Raw genomic sequence first — 20,983 nt, forward strand, 5'->3', positions numbered from 1 at the left:
TGTGTCGTGTATGTTTTTATCTGGTAAAAATGCCAAGATCCCCTCCATTTTACGATTCTTACTTTTTATTGTAGAAGTAACTTCACAAGCCAGAATGACACAATCAGATTCCCACCATTTCAAACATTTTTACAGGGTCACTTGAGATTTTTAGAAAGCCAGTCAAAGGGATCAAAGTAAATTAACAGGGAGGATGTGGCATAATCGGGGCATTCAGAGATGGCCATGAAAATGTTTCAGCTTCTGTGGGGGGTGAAGAAGTGGGCTTTCAGACAGACCCCACCCCACATGCTTCCATGGATTTGATTGGCTGCTCTCAGGCGCTTGTCCAAATGAGTCCCTCAAAACAAAATTAAGCCTGTATTGCTGAAGTGCTCCATACAGATGCCGCAAGACTGTCTGTAACAGGAGTGTGGGGAAGAGGTTTCAGCGGCGAGGAACCGGCCAGAGGAGTGGTGTGTTTCTGACGTAGCTCTGGAAGGCCACCTCCGATCCCCACCTCTCCGCGGCCTGTTTCTCCAAGATGGGGATCCCGGACACGTGTCTGAGCAGGAACCACACGAAGAGAGGAGACGCTGCACTCAGGTGCTGAGCGCCCTGCATGACCGTAGACGCAGACAGGAACAGACCCCACCACTGCAGGATCTCGCCCAGGTAGTTGGGGTGTCTGCTGTACGCCCACAGCCCATGTTGGATGAACCTACCCTGGAAACAGAACAACAGCTGCTCTGATGACTCTGCTTACCCCTCCCTGTGGGCGGGGCACAGAGATTGTAACCAATCATCTCTCAGTCTGCAGCTCATCTGAAAGTGGACCAAGGTGCCTTTTGTCATCAGCAAAATCTGTCTAGAGAACGATCTGGAGTAACCAGCAGGTGGCAGTCTACTACGGGACAAAATATTCAATTATTTTGTTCAAAGAGATTCAGACAAGCATTACAGAATATATATGAATATCTCAAATGATATATTTGATATATATATCAAAAACCCTTCTCACAATTCACTAATGACGATATAACAAAAGATTTAATAATTAAAATCTCTTCATACAGTTTGTTTATAAATGCTGTGGTTGGAAAACTGATGTAGTATTTGTGATTGAAAAATTGTAGAATTTTTTTTTTGCTACCATAGCAACAACCAAAAATATTAACCAATGATTTAGGGCATGTATTCTTAGCGCTTGTGAAAATAAATTAGCTTGTGACACGATGGCTGCATAAAACAACACTACGGCTGTCTTCCAAAGACATTTAATCACTTCTGTATGTACATGTATGTACTGTTCTGTAAGATATAAGATATATCAAACTTATATAAGATACGCAAACTTCAGAAATATTCTGTTTTAGGAGTGAAATGTTTATAGGTTGGAGCCTCCTTTCTTAATCGAGGTACTATGTGCATTAATAACGACGTTATTGAAAGATTTTGTGTACTCCCTCATCCTGGGAGGACGTCCTCTATTTCAGAGCAAGCTATGATGTGCTTGGGAAACAATGAGTGATCAGGAATGAGAATCGGGTCTATGTAGGTCTGCAGATGGTAGTCAGAAGAATTTTCTGAGTTAACTGACATGTCCAAATAAGGAACCATGTCATGCAATACTCTGGATAGAGTGTGTGCCTCTACAGTTCGCAGAAAGACGAAATAACTAACTAGAGTTCTTCAACTGTGACAATGCCAAAAATATCAGCAGTGAATTTGAGAACTAACGTGGATGTACATTCAGTATTTTGTTAAAAAGATCACAAATCCTGTGAACACCTCCTGTGAAGGTTCCGTAATATTTAGTGTATAACGCTTGGAATAGAAGTAATTAGATTTTAACACAAGTGATCTTACAGCATGTTAGAAGATTTCACACAGCTTAAGTGGAAGTGGTCTTGTACTGGTCGCTCATTAAAATATTTCAAGGCCTGTCATTTGTCCTCACTGTCAATGACCATGCCCATATAAATGAGGACTTTGGGAATTGTTGAAAGCTTTCAATAATCTGTAGAAACAATTAAGATGGCTTAACCACTGTAGTTGAATACTAAGCAACATGTTGGGGGGAAAAAATCTCGACTAGGAACCGGTATCTTCTGCGGAACAACACAGATGCCGTAGGACATCCATCATTCCTGTTCTTTGTGTATGTTAGGGTGAAGACAGAAATAGCTATGGTGAGAGTGTTCTAGTTAGGATACACCCAGTGTCATGGAGACGTTCTCCTGGGGAGACTTCATGATGAGGTCGTAACGGGAGTGACATCACTGTCAATCTGTCTAGAGAAGCTGCTATCGGAAAGTTCTTCCTCCTTCTCCAACGTGAGGTCTTTCCTCCAAGGTTGCTTCCTTGACTTAATAATAGGGCCACTTTTTGCTGAGATCTTTAGATGACGAGCGCTCTTAGGTTGGTTTTTTTGTGGGTTTGTTGAAATATATGTGCCTCGTCTTTTTTGTATATGTATTATTGAATGTACTTAACCTTCTGTACAACAGATCTGGGATGATGGATTATACTACAATATTTAAAAATGTGATTATCTCGAGGTGCTTGCTATGAAAAAGATATGAAATATATTACTAAAAACAATTTTGTTAAAACCCACAAAACAGATTTTTGTTTGCAACTTACAACGTTATCAGGATCCTTCTTGAAATTCCATTTCTGCTGGTCAGCTATGGCCTCGGTGACAAAGCCCAAAGCCCATAACCCCCATCCAGCGAAGTCACGGAGACCCAAGGGCTCGTCTCTCTGCTGTGTGTTCAGAATTAAGGTTGGCAAGAGGGTGACGAACACCCACACAGCTAGGAGAGGGATGGAAATTGAGTTTTTTGAAGCAAGTTAGCCAATCTGCTGTGGTGGGGACATTGAGCTGCAGTATCTCCCGTGCTCACATGGCCATTTCATAATACAGACATTATGGTAGTGTATTTCAAATTGACGTCTTAATAACCGATTTATATATTGTTTATATGATGACCTACACAGGCCTACGTATGCATTAATGTTGGTATTCATGGTTCAGTCATCTGTGTATCCAGGTGCTTTACAGAAACAACTGTTCATTCAGGTCACTTTCCTAGACAAAAAAGTTCATGACCCAGAACAAATACTGCTGGAGACCCCACTGGCACAATTAAGGACTGATTAACTTTCTAGACTATAACCATCAACATTATGTGCAGAAGAGCAGCACTGAATACCTTGCAAGGTCCAGAACACGAAGAACGTCCCTGGGCTGCCTCTGACTTTGTTAAACCTGCGGTCCTGTCCGTCCTTCAGGATCCGCAGGAAGAGAAATGTCCCAAGCCTACAAGACAAGGTTGAAGCTGTCATTCATTGACTTATTAACCCAGTGTTAATGCAATAATTACTTACCTAACATGACTTCACCTAAACATGTTGTGTATGCCACAAATAGATATTTTATACATATTAATGCCATAAAAAAAAAGTCAGCCAGCCAGCAAGGGTCATGTAGTCAGAAACTGACCGTAGATGCCCAACACAGACACGGCGACAGCTGGGCTGTAGTGTCTTAACTGAGCACCTAGAGTATGATCCTAATACGTCCGTACTAATGGGGGTAATGAGTGTAAATGTAAATGTGCCATATTTTGTGTGATTTTTCACCGCAATTGAATATTGTCAAAACTTTTTTACCCATCTATGCAGTTAGAACACACACACACACACTAGTGATTACTAGGGGGCTGTGGATCACACGTGCCCAGAGCGGTGGGCAGCCCTAGCCCGGTGCCCGGGGAGCAGTTGGGGTTAGGTGCCTTGCTCAAGGGCACCTCAGTCATGGCCTCAGGTCTGGGAATCGAACCCACGACCCTCCGGTCACAAGACCAGTTCCCTACCACCAGGCCATGAGTGTTTGGCACTAGGCAGGACAGAACACCCAGGTGATTCAGTGTACCTCAGTCCCCATGCAGTAACAAGGCCTGTCTGAATATTCTGCCTCAGATAACTCGTACCGCCCCATCTACGACTCAGGTGGGCCAGCAATATGAAGGTTCCAGACCCTGAAAATATAAAAGAATTCAACACAACCAATTAAGAAACTTTCCCCTCCCGTTTAATATGGCTACTGTAGCCACTCAGCCACCTCAACTCATTGTGAGGCGTGTTCGCTAAATATTATACCAAGGAACCTGCGGACAATTCGTTCCAAAGTTCAAGGTTTTCACAGGCACGTCTTGAAAGAGAGAGCAGCACACATGGTCTCTGAGCTTTGAAAGGGCTCGACCGACAGGACTGGAGACCATTGGTAAGGAAGGCAAACTGAAAGCCAACAGGTGAGTAGAACCGCTAGCCAAAACGCGTGACACCAATATCAAACAGTTCAAATGGAAGAATAACTCATTACAGTTCAGTGACTATCACACAAATATTATATAGTTTTAGCATATCTGGATGTCCTACACTGAAGTTTTTATGATCAAATAGACACTTGATTTTAGCCACTGTACTGAAACAAAATTATTTGTGCATAGTTATTCATTTTAACGTATAACTAAAGTCAGAGGTTTGGAACTTGGCCTTATAGGTAGGCTTAGTTCAAACATGCTAATCTCAAACATATTTATAAACTCTCACAGTTTTGTTATAAATATTAGATGTCACAGTTAGTTAAATCTTGCACATAAGCATGTTCTAGTCCAGGGGGCCCAGGTGTGGTGCTGGTTCTCCACTGCTCAGTTCAGCTCCCAACTTAACCTACACACCTGATCCAGTTCATCAAGATCCAGTTAGTCTCGGTATGGACCAGACTGGCCGGATTAGGATTAAACCCCAAAGTCAGTTGGAGAAGCAGGAGTTGAGTATCGTATTGACAGGCAACACTGTCGATTCATCTGAACATGTTTAATACGGCCACATCATTCATGGTTTGGGTCACAGCAGCGTGTACATTTACCTGCTAAATCAAAAAACATTTCGGTTTTCAGAGCAGAAGCGAGCGTCCATCCGCCCCACTGAACACACAGGTCGGCAGCGGCACATTTCGCTAGTACACTCCACATTATAACTGCAAATGTGTGGTAATATCCAAGACGTCTGTGCTTTCGATAATTACAAATCGACAACAGAAAACTATGCACCCATAGAGGCGGGGCCTGTAGGCCAGTGCGCAATGGAGCATGGGAACTGTAGTTCTGCTAAGGCAGACTTTCCCACGTTTATTGTACTCCAAATTACTAGTAACAAAACTGTAAAAACACACATTGTTACTGATTAAATATTTAAAATTTTTATTTTTATCAAGGTTGATCTCTGCAGTTGTACGCCACGGTTTAAACGTTAAATGCCCTAGAAAGATAAGAGGTTTATTGTTCAAGCTTTCAACAGAGCGCTCAATATGAAAGGTCAAGGTGACACCCAACTGGATCCTGACTCATATTCCTCCTTTAGGGCCTGTAATTGATGTTTAAATAAGATCCAGGGCTGGCAGAAGGTGGCTATCATGTCTGAGAAGAAGGACAGCCCTATCTCAAACTCTCAGAGGAGCGGGGCTGGTGTGTACGCCAAGCAAATTCAGAGGAAGCTCAGCAGAGCCCAGGAGAAGGTATTTCAGATACAGGCACCTCTGACAGCAGACTGAAGGTTATCACTGATGCTGTTGGCATAGAGAGGTCATCCCCCCCTCCAGAACAGACCAAGCATTACAAGAGTCCCGACGGTTAAGATAAGGATGGGGTGGTGTTGCGGGCAGTTTAATGACAGTGTTTATCTCCCACACGTGGATGTGCTTCAGATGATGTATGTCATCTGGCTGAACGTCTCTGTCTTATCAAGTTAGTCCTGCTGTTTCAAGAACTCAGAATTCAGAGTTTGAGTGAATTATACTGGTCAATATTACTATGTATGTTACCTATGGTTAGCTTTACCTTGACAATAAAGCAATTGATTTTAGTTTGCTTTGTTTTTGCGAGTCCTTATAGTTATCGTTGGTGATTCTGTGCATCATAGTGTGTCTGGTAATACCGTATAGTGGATCTATGTGGTTGTAGACAGATGTTTGGGAAATGTTTGCGCTCTTGCAGGTTTTGCAGAGGTTCGGTAAATCCGAAGAGACAAGAGATGAGAAGTTTGAACATTGTGTAGAAAACCTCCAAATTCAACAGGTGATCAATAACATCGATTAAACATGACAAAAATCTCCACATGGCAATATTGGTTTTAAGTATTGATGAGATTTCAATTATTTATTGGCCACAAATTTCCATATAACGTTTTCTAAAACAATTTGCCTTTTCCTCATACAGTGTAATGGACACAGAATATACAAGGACCTTAAAGCATACGTGAACGCTGTGAAAGGTTTGCCCTACTAGACTAGGCTTAGCTAGGGCCTTCTTTTAACATTACTGATGTAATATATACATTTTAAGATATAAGATAATGCATTTTATCAACATCCTTCATTTCGAAATGTTACATTCATTGCGCATGTGTCATGGGTAAGAATGACAGTCTACATTCATCTGCAGTGAAATACTGATTGAACGTACGATATGTTTTTCCATAGTGATGCGAGATGCTTCTAGTCGCCTTTTCCAGTCGTTGTACGAGGCTTACGATGATGACTGGGAGGGAGGAGATGACCTTGGAGCTGTTGTGGAGGTGATCATCAAACATCTAGACAATAGGGGAGAGTGAATATGCATCTCAACGTCTCCCCCTAATGTCATATGCACTTACCCTCTGTGTTTTACCAAGGGGGAAGACCTCCTGTGGAATGATTATGATACCAAACTGCGAGACCATTTGTTCACCATGGAATCCTACATGAGCCAGTTCTCAGATATTAGAGTAATGCCCATATCCCTCTCACAGACACGACGAGACACGTTTTCATTTACCTTCATTTTAAACATTGAATTGATCTCTGTGGCTACTACAGGAGAGAGTGGGAAAGAGAAACAGGAAACTTGTGGACTACGATTCCTCTCGTCACCACCTGGAGGCGCTGCAGAATGCCAAAAAGAGAGATGACATTAAAATAGGCAAGGTGTGTATCATGCAGTGCCTGCATACAGTACCAGTCCACTGTGCTGTCTTACTTGCATTATCTGTTTTTCCAGTTCTCGCTAACTGGACCTGTACGTCAGGACCAATACTAACACAGGCCTCCTCTGATATAAATCTTAAGCCATAATGTCTTATCTTTGCAAACCTCTCAGCACATAAAATCGTCAAGAATGACAAAACGAGGTGTTTAATTCCTCACAGTCCTGCAGGCGCTGACTAACCAGTATGAGTTTAGTCACAGGGGACGTGGGAGGGGTGAGATGATGTCACTAGTGAAGTGCTTTTCTGAATCCCACCTATAGGGCACATCTGTACAAATCTGGTGTTTTTACGGAGTACTTCGTCACGTCATTTAGCAACACCACTATACTACTGATGAGGTCATGAGGGAACGTTCTGTTCTACATGATGGTTATAATAGTTCCACTTCACCTTCATGTGCTGTCTCTCCATGTACTGTCCGTTGCATGCCCACTGCCCTGAATAGGCACCAGGCCCGGACTGGCCGTCGGGTGAACCTGAACCAGAACCAGAACCAGAATTTCCCGGAGTTCTGGCCCATTCAGCTAGATTTATAGGAGTGTTTTTATTTCAGTTTTTTCGTTTTTGAGTTTTAAACTGAGTCCCAGCACCCCTACAAATAAGAGAACAGAAGTGAAAATATATGGTTAAATATAAAATGAAACATCAAAAGCAACCCCCCCCCAATCAAATTGCTCTCAGCACCCCGTTGAAATACTCCCTCCACCCAGCTGTGATCAGCTGTCTAGACATAGAATCAAATCTGTCTCAAACCGGCACTGCGACTCCAGGCCCTAGTTTAAAGTCCTGCCTCTCCTTCTCCTTGTGCTGAGCTGTCTGCAGGCTCAGGAGGAGATGAAATCAGCCAAGAAGATCTTTGAGAACATAAACCAGGAGCTAATAGAGGAGCTGCCTGTGCTATACAACAGGTAGGAGGCACCAGTGACAGCGTTCATGCAGGACGTTCTGATGATACACCGTGATCTTTTCTGTATCGATAACATAAGACACTTTTTAAATATATATAATAATGTGGGTATACAAATCTTCTCTCCAGTCGCATCGGGTGCTACATAACAGTTTTCCAGGCCATTTCCAACTTGAGGGATATCTTCTACAAGGAAATGGCCAAGGTATCCCCAAGTATATCCTTCATGTTTCTGTTTCCTTTATATGTGTAATTGGGACCACAGTGGGGGAAAAGGTGGATTTAGAAATGTTATTTTCCCACAGAATAATGAGGATTTACAGAATATTATGATCAACCTCAGAGCCCAACATCCTGACAAGAACTTTGTGATTAAGAACTTCAGCCGGTATGTCACTTTCTGTTTGACCCTTTTCTCATGCGTTTGATACCAGCTCATTATTTTACCTTGTTTAACATATTCTCAGATTAGTGAGATTAAAACTCAAATTAGTTATACACTGTTGTGTCTAAATTGCAATTGTTCCTGAGATGGGTTCTTTCTATATTCTTTCAAGAAGCGGATCACTGAAGAGGAGGTCGTTGAAGGATGCATTGTCTCCCAGGTCACTGCGATCCAAGTCCAGCTTCTTAGAGTTCCACACGAGCTACAGTCCCAGAGATACTCTCAGGTAAAGTTACTGTCTCAGAGATACTCTCAGGTAAAGGATGGAACATGCTTTCTTTTCAGTGAATACCACTTTTTTCCATAAACACCAGAAACTGAGAGCTAATGCCATCTGTTGGCAAAAATGCATATTGTAGGAGGATTAGTATGCTAATTATACGAGCGAGCACATAACCTCATAAAAAGTGTCAGTTGATCGGATTTGCATGTTTGTTCCATTTGTAGGAGAGAGAACTCGTCCAGTTTCAGGTCTGACAGGGGTACCTATGAGTCTTACAGCCCTGAGTTCCAGACCAGTCCCAGCAGTTTGAAGCCCACAGAGGTCTCAGGTCCCAGGGCCAGAGGTGAAGCCCCAAGCTGCACAGGTGAGCAGGAACCTGCAGGTGAGGAGACGCCGTCCTCCGTAACAGTGACAGATGACACAGAGACGTCTGGAAGTGCCCAGGGTACCGCAACAGAAGATTCAGACCCAGAACGCGGAGGACAGGAGACTAAACAGGGGGGACAGCTGTCCACCTCATACCGGGATGACGACTCATCTTTAGAGGCCAGAGACAAGGATGGCCTGGAACCAAGCGAAAAGCATTCTGGGGGATGTAGTCCTGAGGCGTCTTCCATCCCTGATGCCCCTGAAGACCACACTACCCACCCTAAGCAGCTGGGGGAGCCTGGTGTTGGTGGGATGGAGAATGGTATCACCGATAAACAATCTGGATCCTCTTGTAAGGTGGGAACATACAGTGTAAAGATCTCAAATATGTGTAGCACATCTGATGTGGGCACTGCCTTTACTTCCACTTTATAATGTTTTTCTCTGTCTTTTTGAAGCATGCCACCATGAATGAAATGTTAGGCAACACGAAGGAGGAAAATAAAAGGTCTCAATGAAGAAAAAGGTCAGTATATAAAGATTGTAAGTAAAGACCATACATTTAATTTTCATGCACTTTTTATCTTTAGTTTGACAAGTTCAACAGACACTGTTCACTGTTATTACTCTAAACCCATTATGTCTCTTTCTAGGGATAAACCGGAATAAACCATTCACGGCATTTCCAGGATATTATTGCCCAAGCACCAAATCTGTCCACCAACCCAAATATTCTACTGTTTTGTTCTTTATTAGATACGATTACCAAATGCACTATATATATATAATGTGTGAATCTTTGATTTAATTGTAGTCTGATGTAGCCTACGTGATAAAAAAAATATTTAGTTGAACCTACATTAACTGTGACTGATTATGAAAATTAAACTAAAGCTGTTTTCCTGTATTTATGTAATTCTACAACGTCCACGTGTAGAGGTGCAGCACACAAAACTGGGACTGCTGGCCGGTTTGATATTTCAAACAGTAATAGCCTGTTTTATTTCCATTTACTTTTAATTAAAATTATGAGCTGTTGTCTACCAAAATCACTATTAAATGAACTGAACGATCCATGTTTACACCTATTCACACCTAAGACACTTCATTAAATTTCTGGTCTGTAGTTATTTTCCAAAATGTGTGTGTTTTTTTCTAGTATACCCTTACATACTAGATATATACTATATCTAGTATGTAATTAACTGACATGATGGTGTCACCCCGTTTGGGGTATTAATAGTTACACAGAGCAGAAGAGTGGTTTCCAGCCCGCAGGCGCGTCTCACAGGCTGTTAACACACCGTACTCTCGTTTCACTCCGTCCACTTTTACAAATCCGTCTACGACACTCTCCCTCCCTGGAGCCGAACACGTAGGCAGAGCCCTGCATGGACTTCACGGAGAGTCCGTTTGTTCAGTAGAGGAACATCTCGAGGTCGAGTGGCACCACTCTGGTCTTCCAGGTAAGAGTTTGAACGTGAAGTTTGACCACCGCGACGCTTCAAACGGTGGCGGCCGGACACACGCGCCCTTCACACGGCCAGACGATCGAATACGGACCGATTAATCGCGTCGATTAATGTGTAGTCGCAACAACATAAAGGGTCAGACCAAGGTTTTACTGTCGAATACGTTAACTGGGGGGTGGGGGTTGTGTTTGGAGTCCCTTCTGAAACAAAAAACTTCAGGAAGTAAGCGTTTGAGCCTCCACAGGCCGCCTACACCTCATTTCCTATATCAGTAAGTTACACTTTAATTAACAGGCATGTTTTATTGATCTTTTGGTTTATGATTCTAGATGTTTTGCGGGAAATTCTGCATTTAAGTCATGTACTTCAAAGGTGCAGGCATCCAAAGCAGACACGTTAGATCTTAAACCCACCGTATCCCGAATTAAACGAGTCAGTTTGGGCTCCACGGACCTGTCGTGCACATTTGCATCACAAACCACTAAGAAACGCTTTTAAACGCGAGTATCTTTGTGTATATTATTATTACACTTGCTGTAATTTCACTGCGTTGTTGTTTTTTTTTTCATTTTTCTTTAGAAATCCGTGATAATACCTTTTAAAGGTATTAGATTTTGTCACCATGGTCACCGTATCTCCGTATAACAGTAAGTGTGTTTTTTCCTGTTCATTTTGTAAAAGAAATAAGCGCCCTCGTTATTTCTGTACCTCTGTTTTTACACCACTGAGGGTTACACACCAAGGCCATCTGTCTAGCGCTGCGAGTAAAAGTTGTAAAGTGGCCCCTCGCGTATTAACGTTAAAATATGTCTCTATCTTTTCCTGTTAAAAGTCCATTTTCATTTAGTCCACTGGTAGTGAGATATCGACTGCTCACAGCATCTATAATGTGCCATGTGGCACTGTGTGAAAAGGTGTCTGGTCACCGTGTCACGTACTGAACAACTTTCCCTGTTATTAAAATGACGCGACTCCTTGAATCGTGTGAAATCTGGACAAACTGGTTTAGTCACTGAAACGTTTTTCTTCCTATTCGGTGTTTTATAGTAACAGAAGTGGGACCAACACCCACTCCAGCCCAGCCTAACACTGCCCTCATAGGAGGTGAGTTATCCCTCTGGACAAAGGTTTTATATTTATATATACTGTAATTATTTATTTAGGAGTATTTTATTTTTAATATTGTAGTTTTTATTGTCTAGGCTACAGTAGTTGTTTTTTTAATGTGTTATACTATACAGTGGTTAACATCACAATTTTGGACATTTAAATCACAAGCTCTTTTGTTAATTAAATGTACCAACTTGGCAGATTTCTTCTTAAATGTATAGGGCAGTTCTAGCATAGACTAGCACTTGTAATGCTAACTAGCAGGGCAGGTTCTGCATTGTTCTGTTTTATTGCATTTAATTTTTGAAGTAATGATTGGAGGAATTAAAGAAAACTCTTACTTTGTTAATTCATGCATGTCAACACATAATTGACCTCAATCCATAATATCAGTCCATAAAGTGTTGTGTTCTTGTTTTCCCAAGGTGTTTGCTTAATGCTGATGACCTTTTGATCAGACGTTTCTGCGTGTTTCACTGGTCATTTTGTGTGTGTCTGATTCAGTGGTCATTTTGTGTGTGGTCTGATTCAGTGGTCATTTTGTGTGTGGTCTGATTCAGTGGTCATTTTGTGTGTGGTCTGATTCAGTGGTCATTTTGTGTGTGGTCTGATTCAGTGGTCTGATTCAGTGGTCATTTTGTGTGTGGTCTGATTCAGTGGTCTGATTCAGTGGTCATTTTGTGTGTGGTCTGATTCAGTGGTCATTTCATGTGTGTCTTTCAGTGGTGGTTTTGCTGCTCTTGTGTACGTTGGCGGCTCTGGCCTTTGTGATCTACCGCTACCTCTGTCACAACAAGGGGACGTACAGGACGTCAGGAGAACCTGCACCAGGCCTGGATCCAGATCAGGTCTACAATGACACCGTCACTCAGAACAAGAAGGAGTACTTCATCTGACATGCCGCGGTGTCGAACCGCACGAGCAGATGTGTGCGGGGGGGCCGCTGTGGTCTAAAGACGATGCTTTGAGAGGAAGCTTGGCACTTTTGGGCTGTGAGAACTACCTGGTGTCGGACTGGTGCCATAGCCCGTCTCTTGTGGAGGTGGTAGCGTGTGCAGACGTCTCATTGGCTACGTGAGCTAGCCGATGGCCCTCATCATGCTGTTACCCTGCTTTTCGCCATGAAGTGTCTGTACTCCTTAGCTAGTTTTATTATTATTTTTATTTTATTTACTGAATTAATTTTATTTGGCCAGGCAAGCTATTAAACACATGCTCAGGACACGACCCCTACTTGACCCCAGCAGGCTGTGAGCTGTAATCTACCTGCTCCCCAGTGTTTAGTGTTCTAGTCAAGTAATTGACTTTAGCATGCGGGATAGTTGGTGTGCGTTATGGCGACCTAACTCTTTCCGTGAACCCGTTTCTGGCTTCCGGCGTGCGTGAGTGAATGTGTAAATATGGCTAAAGCACACAGTGAGTTCATAGATTAGAGACACTTTTCTAACAAAGACTGCTTAGTCAGTGTAGCAGCTGACGAGTTTGTTTAATGGTTAGGTGTTCATGACACAAGAATACAAGTTGAATGTGCCTACCATCTCGGCTTTTCTGATTACTTTTGACAGCTGCGAAACACACCACTGTGTGCTTTAGGCCTGCAGTTTGCTTTCCTTCCGCTCTACTGTGGGACTCGACGGGTTTCCATAACATTACACATTTTCTGTGAAGGTGCTTGAGTATACATGTCAAAGGTTTTCAGAGTCTTGACGTATTGCTGTAGGTCACCTAGCTGCCCCGAGAACACTGGTGCCACACACGGCTCACATGCCACAACAGGTTGACCAAAGAGCAGTCTCTTGAGTAAGGTAGGTATGCCCAACAAAATGGCTGTTGAGTGTTACAGCCCACCAACATGGCTGCCATTGGTTCAGACCATGCTGTTGGGACAAGATGATGTGTCTCTTGCCAATGTGTTTAGTTGTGGTGTTGCACCAAATCCAGTCACTACCAATAATCACTAAAGCTACCTGAGAGTTTAGGGTTCTTTAGGAGGGAAGGTGTCCTTGCATAAGTTTACTCTTCTGGTGTTTTAAAAATGTTGGTTTAATGATCTTAATGAAATTACATTTTAATGAAGCCTTTTCCTGGAAATATGGATTACTTGTTTTAAGCATTTTATGAAGTTACTGATCAACTGTTTACTTTGACAGATGTTGTCCAGTTTTGCATACCAGTGATTTGTTACGTTGTGGACATCACCAAGTTGTATTATAATCAGATGTTTGTGCCATGTAGTCTAAGCAAGGAAATGCTCCCAGAGATAATCAGTGTACCATATGCACTACTGTCATTGTTGTTGGGCACAGTGCAGTTTCCACTGTTACATAAGCTTGAATTCATTGAAGTCCTTGTCTTATTTCTGCATATTTAAACTCCCATATGATGTCCATGTTGGTAAGGATGAATGCTATTCACCAGCTACAGTATATGAATATAGTAAAAAAAAATACAGCATTTCCATTCAAATTTTCAAAATATCTTTTATTCTAATTTTTTTTTGTATAAAAAAAATGCACCAACTTAAAGGCAGATATTCTTATGCAGAAAACTAGGGAGGAACTTCAGATATATACTGAGTATTCTAACTAATTGAATCAATAAACAAAATTTAATTGTAAAAGCATCTTTGAACAACTGTTCAGTAAACCTTGTTTTAAACCTTAAATTCATACTGTGATGATGCCAGTCTGGGCTAAAAACATACCTAGTATATTGCATAAACTTCTAATATTCAAACTAAGGCTTTAATTGTATAGGTGTGAAATCTCTGCCCTCTTAATGTATTGTAGATGTATTTCTCTGGTCTGATTGAACCTTATTTAAGTGTTACCAAGGAAGTAATGTTAATTTTTTTAATGTAGGTATTTATTTTTTGGGGCCCAAACTGTTCTAAGAGAGCAGAAAGTTTCAAATGTCGGATACCCAGTGGTGCAGCTGTTAACCGGTATATGGAAATTTCCAGAAAAACATTAACACAAATTGAATGACGAGTTTTTACTGTACAAAAATGGGTAATGAATGAAATGGTCCTTGTGAAAAATGGTCTAATGAACAAGTTACATTTTAGCACAAGTTTACAGTAAAAACAGCAATATCGAGCCATTACTTAAAAGCCTGGGAAAACTGTTTTTGTAAACATGTCTAGTTTCACCTATTAATGCTAAATATGTTTGTGTCCAAGACTAGAGTGCTGTTCAGAGTGATGGCTAACATGAAAATTTTTACAGAAATAAAATGAATTACACACCACAAACAAATAAAACTGACAAGCGACCAGACTTGGCAGAGAGTATCTGCCGTTTTAGCTGTGTGTACTGTGTCTAACGCCACAAAAGGTAATCTAGGCAAAAAAAAAAAGTTTGAGTGGCAGTCTAGGCCCTTCAGCAGAGCCTTTGCAAGAACCCCGAACTCCAAACCTCGTAAAAGCCCAAGTCAACCCAATACAGGTGTAGAACAGAGCCATGTCAGAATTCCTCTTCCTTTGAAAGAATGTACAATGAAACAACTTTGAAAAATCATCCACACAGCAAAATTTAATGACCGACACTGTATTTGCGTTTATAAAGCATTTGTACAAAAAACAAGTTGCAAAAAGTCTAACATTTCAGAGTTGGTTGACAGTGCACATAAATTAATATCTGTAGTATTTCTAAAAATTTAACAATGATAAATCTTTATTAAAAACAATAGTACTGAATAAAAGTGCAAAAGGCATGCAGAACCATCAAGATGCAGTTATGCTAGATACATTTTTAACACACCCTACTACAAAAGACAGTCAGAGCAGCGGTGTCCTTTAGCAGACATTACATGCCTACAAAACCACCTTCCCCTAATTTTGATATGTTTCCTTATCTTTTATTAACCGTATGTGCAGAATTATTGAGAGAAAAAGACTTTCAAGTCACAGCAAAAGCTTTTTAGTGCATTCTAATCCAGATCTTTGGTACAACCAGCTCCTTGGTTATACATTTAAATGTTCACTAGGAAAGAAAACCTGCTTGATGTGCTTAAGTACTGAAAAGAAAACAAAAATCTCTTGATTAAGCCCCGATCTCTAAATAATTCTAACTTTGAGGACATAGCTAAAGAAAACTTGTGTGAAACACACATTTGTGAAAAGGAAACTGTCTGACCTTTCACTAAACTAAAATTAAACATCGCGTTATGTACAGCTCTGGGTATCCGACATGATGGGGGGAAACGATGAAAAGCCAACCAACTTTCTGAACCAAATACGAGGGCTTTTTACTGCATTATCATCTGTAAATGTTTGTTAAAGTAATGGTGCTCAATACACTTTGGCACCTGATTATATTTATCTAGTTTTGCCCAAAAGGTACAATACTCTGCTTTGATTCAGATAAACACATGATTGTACTGGGTGGTGTACAAGCCTCAAACTTCACAAGTGAAAACTGCCTAGTTGTTAGATGTGTAATTCTGGAAACCACTTGCAGTGGATAAAAGAATGAAACTACCATGAAGGAGTAGTGCATAGCTACTTTCATGAAAGCATTTTAGAAATGAAAAAGTAACAGCAGGTTTGTTATGGGAGACTTAACCCCCTCCCCCCCCCAAAAAAAAAACTAACCACTAAAGAAACATGAATGGACTAAAAATGAATTAGAATTTAAATCAAAGAGAAATTCCCATAGAATTACACATTGACGTTTTACAATGAACTGTGCCAAAATGTCCCTTCTGTTCCCCACCAGCCAAACTAAACATTTCTACAATCTTTACCGTTCACCCAAACCCGCAACGTATGATCATGTGTTTTTGTCGTTAACTGAAACAGAGGCATCAACAGCAGAGTACTGTACCGGTAGCAGGGAATCTACAACGTTACATTCCGTTAGGTTGTATCAGTGTCATTGCATCTCCGCGCCGCCCCTGGGGGGGGGGGGGCAGCGGGGGGAACAAGAGGCCTAACCATCACATCCTAACTGTTACCAGATAGTGTAGCCTCCACTGGAGCCGCCCATGAAGAAGTTGTTCTTGCGCTGTGCCATCACCACGTTCGCCCCCTGCATGGCGGCCAGCTGTGCTGCGTTCGGGGCGTGTCCAGGTGGAGGGGGCTGCCGTCGTGGACGGACAAACAAAGACGGTCAACGTTACAGTGTTTGGGGGACACACCACCAAACCAATCGTTTTGGGTACGAGGTCTATTTTAGGACGTTTGCACGTAGTTCTTCTGCGGTTATACTCACAGGGATGGAAGCCGGAGTCCCGTGGCCAAAACGAGCACCAGCATCGTATCCACCATCAACTAGGACTGTGGAACCTGGAGGATACACCGGTCCCATGGGGTAGTAGGCCATCGGGATGTTGGGGGCCATTGCTCCCACCGGCACGGTCTGTGCCATGGGCATATACATTTGAGTAGCGGGGTATGCGGTTGTCATCTGAGGTAGCTGACCAGGGGCTTGAGGTGGGTGCATATACCTCGACTGGTAGATCTGAGAAGACAAGAGAAGCACCATGAAAGGTCAAAGAAAGGAGCGATATGAAGGCCGGTCTTTAGGCTATTCCCTTTGGGGCAACCATGACTGGTTCTTACCTCAGAATAGGCAGGGGGGGCATCTGAATAGGGGGGTGCCTGTGGAGGGGGTGGAACTTGCATAGCAGGGGGGTAAATGGGTGCGGTGCTCTGTTGAGGGTACACAGCTTGCTGTGGATAAGAACCTGAAAGACAAAGTCAGCCGTTTATTTTACATGCAATGGAATTTCTTGTCGCAGAACAGTTTTACAATATATGGTTTTAATTCCAGGTAAACTACAATGTTTTAAAACCGTCCAAAAGGGCGTGAATAGTGACACCAACTCAAAGTCCAGTTTACTCACACAATAGTGATATTCGACAAGACCACAACGGTGATTTACACTCGTTTAAATCATCATGGCCAACAGTACCAGGCGTACAGTCGTTTACATCAACGTGACCACCGACATAAGGACGACACTGGAGGAACAACAAGTCGCCCTCCTCTCTAAATCGCACGAAGCGAGAAACACTAAAGTTAGCTAACCCAGCTAACCTAGTCGGCTAGTCAGCTGCTGTTAGCTAAAATTAGCCGTCTAGCTAACTTCACTACATCCCCGTTACACAAAACTCAAAACAGTCGAGTCGAGCTAGCTAGAGGCCTACCGTGTACACACACACACACACACACACACACACACACACACACACACACACACACACACACACATTTGGCCTAATATCGCGTCCCTAACGTTCCCCGCACCGACACCGTCCGTGTTTTTTTTTATTATTTGTGGCGAGGCTCACGTCAGCTAGCGGGGTCACCTTTTGATTCACCTCACCGTCACCGCGAAAGCGCCTCGGACGGCATAACGTAGCCAAGCTAACCGTCCTTAACTGTGAATAAAACAGCAGCTAGCTGGTTATTTACGACAGAAACGGAGCTAAAAAAAATAACGAAACACGGTCGTGTTAAGAAGTGAACAAAAAAAAAAACAAAACCTAGCAAAAAATATATTTACCGTTGTGCGGCCTGCTAGTTAATTAGCTTAGCTAGCAAGCTGGCTAACCCAATTATCGACTTACCTGCGCTAGCTTACCTAGCTAGTTAATTAGCTTGGCTAGCAGGCCGGCTAACCCGACTAGCCGCGCTAGCTTACCTAGCTGGTTAGCTAGCTCGCGCGAGCTGCTTGTGGTTGCTAAGGAGCCGAAGCAGCTCACAGTCCAGCAGCGCCAGACGAGGCGGCCGCTCAAACGCGGCGGAACAAAGCACACACAAAACCCCCTCCCGCTCGCCACGTTCACAAACCCACCTTTGTTGTTCATTGTTCTTTCGTGTGAGTGGACTGGTGTTAAAAAACAGTGAGAGCGAGTTGTGTTTTTATGGCGACCGAGTCCAGGTTTACGCGCTTCCTGGTGTTTGCTGGGCCACTTCCTTGTTTTGATGGGTCCGTCCTCCTGGTTCACTGTGTGAGCTCCGCTCCGCGTTAAAGAGAGACGCACCACGCAGCCCAGCTCAACACTGTCTTTTAAATCATTAACAGGTTGACCATGTTCATAAATGCAACTCTTTTTTTGTTTGTGTCTGCATATATTATAGTAATCAAATCAAAATAAAGCTTTGTTATTTCTACACTATTTTCGTTAAGCAAGATTTCTCACCCCCCCACGTTCTCATCAGTCACATTTTAAATGTGTTGTGCAGTTTTGCTTATTATACATTTTCGTGCCATTCAGTTATCTTAAGATAGTTTACTTATGACAAAATTAAATACTTTAAATAGCTAAATACAAAAGGTCTATTAGCTAAATATAAAGTAAATTCTTAAATACCCTGCAGTTACGACGAAAATAATCACAGACTAAATTGCTCAGAGATCAGTAAATAGATTTCTGCTTCCGAGTGCAGCCCTTTATTAGCTGATTAGCTGAACTGTATGTATATACATTCATGGGGAAATACATACATACATATATACATACATACATACATACATACACACACACACACACATATATATATATATATATATATATATATATATATATATATATATATATATATATATATATATATATATATAATATAACGTGATATAACCTGATTGTTATATTTCAACAGCCCACTCCCACTCCCATTCAATCCAGATACACAACTCATTGACTCACTTGAAGACCACATTTATTTATTAGCATCCCCCTATTATATATTATACATTATATATTGTGCGACCAGCTCTTTAACCCTTCATCATCACGTCGATTCTGCTGGCCGTTGCAGGCGACGTTTGGTCCGGCAGTGACGGTGATGTGTGGAGAGACCGTAGCTGCACTGCAGCGTGATGCATTCACAGGAGGGAAACACCCACCACCATCCACAGCACTGTGTCAATGTCAGCAGCGCCCCTGTGTTCTAGCAGCACTCTCTGATGAGCAGGGTAGAAGGTGAATGATGGTGTGTGCAGGCAGGTAGGCTGCAGCCTGGAATTGTTCACCTAAAATATAATAGATGCTTTTGTGTCTAAAATACATGTACCTTATAAACTGGCCAATGGCTGCATAGGTGCCCGGGATGTGGGAGTAGAATATATGTTCTGAGCTGGGTTGTGGAGATGAACTCTGTTGCAGCACTGGGGTTGGGTTGTAAAATGGCGAGGCCATATGTTGCACCGTACGCAAGATTATACCAGAGCGCCAGGAAACCAGCACAGCTGAAAATGCTGATGGCCTGAAACATCTGCACCTGTCAGCCATTGGGCCAAATTTGGACCACCATTCGATCTCTTGTTCCTGGCACAAATCAAATTCAGATCTGCATGACTGCAACACGTGAGACTTCAGTGTTAGAGGTGGAGCGTGCTGTGTCCTGAATAACAGGTGCATTAAATACATGGGATTTACATGTATGTTTATGTGTACTTATTTGTCATTCAAGGCGAGACTTGTTTGCTCTAAGCACTGCCTGGTGGTGGATCAGAGGCTAATTACATATTCGTCTGCATTCACCAATCCCCAGCCCTCTTTGAGCTCCATGGCAATATGTTGCTAATTCATGCAAATAGCAGTTTTTTTGCCAGCTGGCTCAACAACACAGGAAAAGATTAGCATGTGTAGGACACATTGCAGCTCTCATAACCACCTTTACAATGAAAAGTGCACTTGTGTCAGACGACGAAATTGAATTTTTGATGGCCTTGAGGATAATTTATCATTCCACGAGACAAAATATAGCATAATTACTGTCTGTTGTGCAAGACCAGAAATTCAGTTTTATAACTAGGGTATATGAAACAGACCACAGAACTGAAGCGGCACACGAGTTACTGCTTTTCAGTGGCTTGTGTGTATTTGAATAATACTGACAAGGTGTGTCAACTGCTGTAGGCCTGTGCATCCATTTGAATATGTATGCAAAAGGATTTTGTGGTAAAATCACCTATCTGTACATACAAGAACTCCAGCTGCATACACTCAAGCAGTGTTTTGAGTAGCTTGGGCAGTTATCACAATCAACACAGGAACACAGAGGTCACAGTCTGTAATAAATAACACACTCAGGGAACCTCGCAGACTGCATAATATCTCCCTTCCCCAGATTTAAGGAGATAGCTGGCGTATGAATTTAGGATGCTCAGGTTTGTTGATCTGATTGCTATTAGAAATGGTTGCTTAGAAAAGTAAGTAATCTTGAAAATGGAGAAGACTGCAATTCAAATGTGTTTTTCAGATGTATTGAATTTGGGAGGTTTATTGAATTTATTGAGATATATACAATCCGAAATCATATTAACCCTTTCAATGTTCTCAGATTCCTAAAAGTCTCAGAGTTCCCCTACGCTTCTCCAGAAACTATTTACCATAAATTGCAGGACTACAGTTTCCCATTCAGGCTGAA

General features: G+C 42.1%; 3 protein-coding genes and 2 long non-coding RNA genes across 7 annotated transcripts; 2 read left to right on the plus strand and 3 right to left on the minus strand.

Moving 5' to 3' along the window:
- Positions 1–53: 53 nt before the first annotated feature.
- On the minus strand, positions 54–5,116 carry LOC143485235 (uncharacterized). Its single transcript, XM_076984590.1, has 5 exons — positions 4,919–5,116; positions 3,920–4,025; positions 3,198–3,304; positions 2,626–2,798; positions 54–705 (listed from the first exon to the last, which is right to left on the minus strand). The coding sequence occupies exons 1-5, from the start codon at positions 5,022–5,024 to the stop codon at positions 427–429; spliced, it is 771 nt and encodes a 256-aa protein (XP_076840705.1). The 5' UTR covers positions 5,025–5,116; the 3' UTR covers positions 54–426.
- On the plus strand, positions 4,079–9,808 carry bin2a (bridging integrator 2a). 2 transcript variants are annotated; one of them, XM_076984589.1, is made up of 14 exons: positions 4,079–4,298; positions 5,413–5,566; positions 6,045–6,125; positions 6,267–6,321; positions 6,530–6,624; positions 6,721–6,813; positions 6,905–7,012; positions 7,897–7,982; positions 8,111–8,186; positions 8,287–8,369; positions 8,542–8,652; positions 8,874–9,375; positions 9,477–9,544; positions 9,672–9,808. In XM_076984589.1, the coding sequence occupies exons 2-13, from the start codon at positions 5,465–5,467 to the stop codon at positions 9,534–9,536; spliced, it is 1,452 nt and encodes a 483-aa protein (XP_076840704.1). In that variant the 5' UTR covers positions 4,079–4,298; positions 5,413–5,464; the 3' UTR covers positions 9,537–9,544; positions 9,672–9,808. The 2 variants fall into 2 exon arrangements, with proteins under 2 accessions (XP_076840704.1, XP_076840703.1); XM_076984588.1 differs by having other exon boundaries at positions 4,082–4,298; positions 8,539–8,652.
- Positions 6,175–10,403, minus strand: LOC143485238 (uncharacterized). Its single transcript, XR_013122824.1, has 4 exons — positions 10,266–10,403; positions 7,465–7,666; positions 6,864–6,970; positions 6,175–6,639 (listed from the first exon to the last, which is right to left on the minus strand). It is a non-coding gene; the product is annotated as an uncharacterized LOC143485238 (long non-coding RNA).
- LOC143485237 (uncharacterized) lies at positions 10,309–16,003 on the plus strand. Of its 2 annotated transcripts, none has more exons than XR_013122821.1 (4): positions 10,309–10,484; positions 11,070–11,137; positions 11,538–11,594; positions 12,324–16,003. It is a non-coding gene; the product is annotated as an uncharacterized LOC143485237 (long non-coding RNA). The 2 variants fall into 2 exon arrangements; XR_013122822.1 differs by lacking the exon at positions 10,309–10,484 and adding an exon at positions 10,644–10,761.
- Positions 15,107–18,556, minus strand: dazap2 (DAZ associated protein 2). The gene is made up of 4 exons (XM_076984591.1): positions 18,402–18,556; positions 17,164–17,288; positions 16,814–17,062; positions 15,107–16,681 (listed from the first exon to the last, which is right to left on the minus strand). The coding sequence occupies exons 1-4, from the start codon at positions 18,412–18,414 to the stop codon at positions 16,553–16,555; spliced, it is 516 nt and encodes a 171-aa protein (XP_076840706.1). The 5' UTR covers positions 18,415–18,556; the 3' UTR covers positions 15,107–16,552.
- Between the last annotated feature and the right edge of the window lie 2,427 nt (positions 18,557–20,983).

This window comes from Brachyhypopomus gauderio, chromosome 21 (assembly GCF_052324685.1).
Source record: "Brachyhypopomus gauderio isolate BG-103 chromosome 21, BGAUD_0.2, whole genome shotgun sequence".
NCBI lineage: Eukaryota > Metazoa > Chordata > Actinopteri > Gymnotiformes > Hypopomidae > Brachyhypopomus > Brachyhypopomus gauderio.

Bases quoted from the DNA above. Each gene is read 5' to 3' on its own strand.
- LOC143485235 (XM_076984590.1), bottom strand. From the start codon at position 5,024: ATGTGGAGTGTACTAGCGAAATGTGCCGCTGCCGACCTGTGTGTTCAG. The intron at 3,305-3,919 runs GTACACTGAATC...CTTGTCTTGTAG, and splicing joins GTTACTGCATGGGGACTGAG to GCTTGGGACATTTCTCTTCC. The intron at 2,799-3,197 runs GTATTCAGTGCT...TCCCTCTCCTAG, and splicing joins CGTGTTCTGGACCTTGCAAG to CTGTGTGGGTGTTCGTCACC.
- bin2a (XM_076984588.1), top strand. From the start codon at position 5,465: ATGTCTGAGAAGAAGGACAGCCCTATCTCAAACTCTCAGAGGAGCGGG. The intron at 8,653-8,873 runs GTAAAGTTACTG...TTCCATTTGTAG, and splicing joins AGTCCCAGAGATACTCTCAG to GAGAGAGAACTCGTCCAGTT. The intron at 9,376-9,476 runs GTGGGAACATAC...GTCTTTTTGAAG, and splicing joins AATCTGGATCCTCTTGTAAG to CATGCCACCATGAATGAAAT.
- dazap2 (XM_076984591.1), bottom strand. The intron at 17,063-17,163 runs GTAAGAACCAGT...TTGTCTTCTCAG, and splicing joins CCCCCCCTGCCTATTCTGAG to ATCTACCAGTCGAGGTATAT. The intron at 16,682-16,813 runs GTGAGTATAACC...CCACGACGGCAG, and splicing joins GGACTCCGGCTTCCATCCCT to CCCCCTCCACCTGGACACGC.